Source organism: Elephantulus edwardii, unplaced genomic scaffold (assembly GCF_000299155.1).
Source record: "Elephantulus edwardii isolate Elephantulus edwardi_28Jun2011 unplaced genomic scaffold, EleEdw1.0 scaffold00059, whole genome shotgun sequence".
Lineage (NCBI taxonomy): Eukaryota > Metazoa > Chordata > Mammalia > Macroscelidea > Macroscelididae > Elephantulus > Elephantulus edwardii.
The window spans coordinates 15,120,099-15,126,227 of record NW_006399809.1 but is presented as its reverse complement, the minus strand read 5'-3'; the positions used below and the strand labels follow the sequence as shown (position 1 = coordinate 15,126,227).

General features: G+C 38.3%; 1 protein-coding gene across 4 annotated transcripts in view; it reads left to right on the top strand.

Annotated features, from left to right (window-relative positions):
• BBS9 (Bardet-Biedl syndrome 9) overlaps positions 1-6,129 on the top strand; it is a 677,588-nt gene that overhangs the window by 320,222 nt on the left and 351,237 nt on the right. For all 4 annotated transcript variants that reach the window (XM_006887603.1, XM_006887602.1, XM_006887601.1 and 1 more), the window contains one exon: positions 3,683-3,855. In XM_006887603.1, coding sequence (XP_006887665.1) covers positions 3,683-3,855 — 173 coding nt within the window. The remainder of the gene's footprint in view (positions 1-3,682; positions 3,856-6,129) is intronic.

The window sequence follows — 6,129 nt, the reverse complement described above, 5'->3', positions numbered from 1 at the left end:
GTGCAGGAGGGGAAGACCCTCTATGAGATGGATTGATTCGGTGACTGGGGTAATCGGGATGGGTGTGTCAGAGGCGGTGCAGTTGGCGCAGGATAGAGCAGGGTTTAGGGCTGTTGTGCATAGTCGGAAACGACTCGATGGCACATAACAACAACAATAGCATTTTTATGAAAGTTTATTGTTATATTGAAAATGCCAACTAATTGGGAAAATCTGCTGTCAGCCATTTTTCCAGAGTTCTGAAGAGCAGCACTGTTAGAGACTAAAGTGTGCCTGGTCCAGGCCATTCTCTTTACAATTCCTTGCTATATATGAGAAAAGTGGACAATGACTAAGTTTAACAGAATAATCGGTGCCTTTGTGTGGTGGTGCTTGAGAAGAATATTGAACATAGAATGAACCGCCGAAAGAACAAATAGGTCCTGGAAACGACCAACTGAGTTGTTGGAGGTAAATATTTTTAAACTCCATCTCACATACTTTGGATATTTCGCCAGGAGGGACCAATCTTTAGAGAAGGACAAAATGCTTGAAGGGTGGATGGTCAGCACAGGAGAGGAAGACCCTGGATAAGAGGAATTGATGCAGTGACTGTGATAATGGGGGCAGGTGTGTTGGAGACAGTGATTGACTTAGGATAGAGCAGTGTTCAGTGCTGTTTATAGGGTCACTATGAGTCATAGATGACTTGACAGCTTATAACAATAAGAAGGAAAACATGCTGTATTAGAGAAAAAACCTTTTTGTTGTGTCTTTGTGTGGTGGTGGTGTTAGGTGCCTTTGAGTTGCGTAATGAGCCGTACGACCCTATGAACAACAGATCTGAGACCTGTCCTCTCCTGTGCCATCCTCATACTTCCTGACCCACCAGAGACTCTTGTAGCTGTCATTATGTCAATCCACCTTGTTGAGGGTCTATCTATCCTTTGCTGACCCTCTGCCTTTTGGAGCATCTTATCCCTCTCCAAGGAATAGCCTCTCCTAGCAACATACCTGAAGTATGTGAGGTATAGCTTTATCATCTTTGCCTTCAAAGAGCACTCTGGCTGCACTCTTTCCAAGACATATGAGTTTTTTTGGCAGTCCATGGGGAATAGTACTCTTCCAACATCATAGCTCAAAGGCATCAATTCTTCTTCTGCCACCTTTATTCATTGTTCAGCTTTTAGATGTATAGCAAGTGACCCATGGCCTGAATCAGACACACCTTGTCATCTAGTCTATCACAGTTACAGATTAGGTAGGTACTGTGTAGGTCTAAAAAGTTTATGATAGAATCCCTGCTGTTTACAGTATCATTGAGGGAAATAATGGAGACAATGATGAAAATAAGTAATAATTTTGAGCACTTAATGCATTCCAGGTGTCATTTAAATATTTTATTAAAAAATATTGTGTGTAGTGTATCAAGTCAGAAATGATGCATAGCTGATTCTCCAGCAGTTTTTAAGGGGCTGTGAATGGCTTGGAAGCAGGAGTGGCATCCACTACCTAAACAATATGCCTCTGGAAACTCTATGAACTTAATTATAGAAATGCATCAGGTCTTTTGTTCATAGAGTTGCTATGAGTTGTGCTCAACTCAGCAGCAATCAACAACAGCAATTACAACAAATGGCATGGGGCAGAGCCCTGGTGGCCTAGTGGTAAGAATACTGTAGTCCTGAAAACATGCTTTTTGAATCCTTGTTGCTCCATGAAAGATGGCCAATCTCCTCCCATGTGATTTACTACCTCAGAAAACCTGCTGGAGGGTCAGCTATGGGTCCCTTCCGACTCGACAGCACACAACAACAACAACAAACTGCAAGACCACCCCCCCCCAAAAAAAAAAAAAAGCAAAACCAAACAAACCCAGCAAGAACAACAAATTGCATGGGAGGAGATTGCCCATCTTTCTCCCGTGAAGCAACTGGTGGATTCAAAGAGAGTGCCTTTGGGTTGGCAGCACAACTCCTTACTGCTAAATCACAGAGCTTCCTATGTGTGTATAAAACATACATTCACCACTATCCTCCACCCTACAGATACTAAAGAAAATAAGTATATTATGGTGATATTGTCTTGTTCAGCATCTCAGACTATTGGGATTGGAATCTTGTTCAAATTTATGAAACCCTGAGGAAGCTTTTCTCAAGAATTTTAAGAATTATTCCTACAGGTTCTGTTTAAGTACCTGTAGTAATAGAAAGCTACCTACCTTCCTAGGCAACTAACTCTGTTTTGTGAATATCTGTTATTATTTAGAGTGTGCTACGGTGGTAGACATTGTTCTTACATGCTCAATGAAAGCTTGGAAGTTCAAGTCCACACAGAATTGCCTAGGAGGAAAGACCTGGTGAACTATTTCTGGAAAATGAGCTACTGAAAATTCTGTGGAGCACAGTTTTGCTCTAACACACATGCGTTGCCTGGAGGCAAGATAAGCATTACATCAACTTGTTTTCATTTGCATTTCTTATTGAGATTTCTTTAGAGTTCCTTTGCCCTTGTCTGATTCTTCTGCTACATGATAAGCTTTCACATTACGCTCTCCTTTGTCGGGACAGTGAGAGAGTTTATATTCAGTGCTCAAGATACTGATTAACACATGCTAGGCTTCTGTGGTGGCAGAGAAATAAAGGCTTCTTAGGATAGGAGGGATTGAAGGCATGCGTCTCGAGGAAGGTATGAACTTAGGCGGGTGAAGGAGAAGGATTTATTTCTTGAATTGTTTTCTATATAATTTACTTTGTGATGACTGAAATTCTCTGTGCCTTGTGTGTACCACTTAAATAAAAAAAATTATTGTTACAATCTGTGCTTCATACATAGTTGGTGCTAAAAAAAATGGTGGCTGCTCTAATCATGTGTGTTGTTACTGCTGTCCTCTTCCTCATTGTCAGGGTGAAAGGTCAGGAATGTAACTTTTTTAGGAGCTAAGGCTTCAGTTTAAGACTGAAAGGAAATAAGATTTATATTTAGGGAAAGATCTGGCTACACGACCATTTTTTAAGTAAAAGAACGAATAGAAAATTTTGATTATGCTGAAAGGATTTAAGCTGGCTACAGTGTCCAGGATGTGGGGTTTTCTATAGAATAAATTTTCTTTCACATCAGTATTCAGAAAGAAACTGATACCAGATTGTACTTGTGCAGAAGTTGTTTACTTTTAAGTAAAGGCTTTTTAAAAAAGGCTTAAACATTGGTATTTTTATTATGCTGGAACCCATTATAGATAGAAAAAAAGGAACATGCCACTCCACTGTGCCACTGTGACTACATACCTTTGAAAGTTGATTTCAGATGTTTACTGGTTGATGCATAAAACAGCAGTAAAGTAGTAGAAGTATTTTTTAAAAGCCAGTAGACATCGTATTTGTATTTTTTTCTTACCAAAGATTTATCATTTTTATTTTTAACAAGAATTTTAGAGCATAAGAATTTAATCGTGCTTTAAAGGAAAATGTTAAATTTTAAGTCAAATGAAATCTTCACCCAGTATTAGTTGGCAACATTTGGTTTCAATGTTTTTTAAAAATTTACTTATTTTAATGAACATTTACAGAGATTTATTTTTTTAAAACGATCTTAATAACTTTTGTCCTTTTAGTTTTGGTATTCATGTCACTGTTAATAATAGTTCATATAGCTTCAGCTAGCAATTATGTTTTAATAGCATTTGTCTGTAACTTTCTTTTAGAGCGATATCGAATTCAGAGTGAACAATTTGAAGATCTTTGGCTTGTAACAAATGAGCTTATTCTCCGCCTGCAAGAATATTTTGAAAAACAGGGAATTAGAGACTTCGCATGCTCTTTTTCTGGTTCTATGCCCCTTCAAGAATATTTTGAATTAATCGATCATCATTTTGAGGTATGTATGTTTATAACCTATATCATCCGTTTGTCTCTTAGCCATCTGAAGGAGAAGCTAGCTGCATAAGCTTATCAGGAGAACTCTAATACGGCGTGTTTGCACTGTGAGCTGTAATTCTTGTGCGGAGGGAGGATTTTGCGCATTCAGTCTACGCTCTTGCCCAGTTTGTGATCAATTGCAGACGCTCATGAGGTGGCTGCCTGGAGCTAAGCATGTGGTCTGGCCCTGTAACAGCCGATTTAATTCTCCCACATGGGGACTTAACCCTTGACCCCAATAACCCAGTGTTAAAACTATTTGAGCTTATCGGCAGCCATTTGGCTAACTAATTCTAGCAGGCCATAAATGAGGTGTGATTATAAAGTAAAGTGATTTTTCTTTTTTAACCCGCATACCAGAACGTCTACATCTGAATGAGGGTTAACCACTTAAACTATTCCCCAGTACCTTGCACAAAGGATGCTTGGTAAATATGAAGTGATTAAATGTCCAGATAAATGAGACCTGACAGTGACGTTCATGCCCTGAATATTTTCTGCATTTCCTCTTTGGAAGGGCCTTCAGACACTGAGATTCGTTTACGTGAATGTCTCTCTTATGCCAAGTCTTTATCTTTCTAGGATTGATTTGATCTTTGGAAATAGCCAAGAGTCATATTTAGTGAACTGATGAGACAATGACAGTCATTGTTTAAAAAATCCTAATGTGTTAAAGTTACCAGGCTCATTTATTTGTAATATAAACAGACTTTATAGATAATTACAATAGGGGAATTTTGAAAGAATTTTGAGCATTGTTCAAGTAAACTCTAGTGATTACTCTCCAAAAAGTCAGTAGGCATTTCAGTTTGTAAGTGATGTCTGTTTGTGTACGTGTGTATGTGAAAGAGGCACAAAATATCACTCAAAACATCCTTTGAACATTCTAACATTGACTTAAACCTATTAAGTCTTATTTTTTATTTTGTGCCATATTGATATAAAGGGAAAAATTTCAGGTGATAAAATGCAATTAAAATAATCCTTCCATTATCAAGCAAATTACAGTGATTTGGATTTTCCCCCATCTACAGAGAAAATATTGTCTAGTACAGTATGTCTTTGACCTAGTTGTAGCACCCAAATAAATACTTTTTTCAGGTATTTCAATTTTTTTTCTGGATTTATATTCTTTGCTGTTACTTAGAATATAATTTATGCTATTTCTCCTGGTGTAAAACTGTTCTAGTGGTTTACAGATTCACACTCACTACATATTTCTGTTACTTAAAATAGAGGATACTGGATTCTGATTTACTTGGATATACAATTTTTTCCCTCTGCCTTTTTTGATAATTTTCACAGCACCGATTATTTACTAGGGAGCTCTGGTGACCTAGTGATAAGAAGCTGCACTGGAATCCCAAAGGCATGCTGCTCTGTGGGAGAAGGATGGGCTGTCTCTTCTCATACAATTAACTGCCTCTGAAAACCTGCTGAAGGGTCAGCTATGGGTCGTTTCTGACTCGGCAGCACACACCACCACCACCAACATTATTTGTTGATTAGTAACTTTCCACATCAGGAAAGACTTAGGGACTATATGAACTGCAGATTGTTGCATCTAAACAAAACTAAAACCTATTGCTAGTCCATCAGAACCAGATCATAGCTAACCTCAAGGGGTTTGAGAGGCTTCTTTATATGTTACAGAAATAAATTCCCTGTCTTTTTCCTCAGATTCACTGAAGTATTTGAACTGAGAGAGGGGTACCACCTTTGCGTTGGCAGTGCAACTCTTTATGGGCCAGGGAGCCAGAGCATTTGTTACACATACAAGTTTAAGGGAACATGATTGTACTGCTGTGTTTTTGATCCACCTACTGCTCTTTCACCCATCACAGTTAAAATGTGGCTTAAAACTTTGAATCAAGGTGGAGTTTGGAATCTAAGTATCCTTTAGTGCCATGAAGGCAGAACATTTTGTATTTTATACTCACTGCTTTACTTTCTAGTCCCTTGAATAATGCTTATTGCCTAACACATTTAATAAATTGTTTTTCTGGCAAGTAAGAATGTTTCATTCACTGATGCTTAGTTACACATCGAAAGAGTCATCAACTGATTCGGTGTAAAATGGTGCAACCACTGTGGAAAGCATTGTGGCGCTTTCTCAAAAAGTTGCAAATAAAGACACCATTTGACCCAGCAATTCCACTACTGGGAATATACCCTAAAGAGACCATAAATGACATCTAAGTAGATATATGTATACCCATGTTTATCGCAGCTT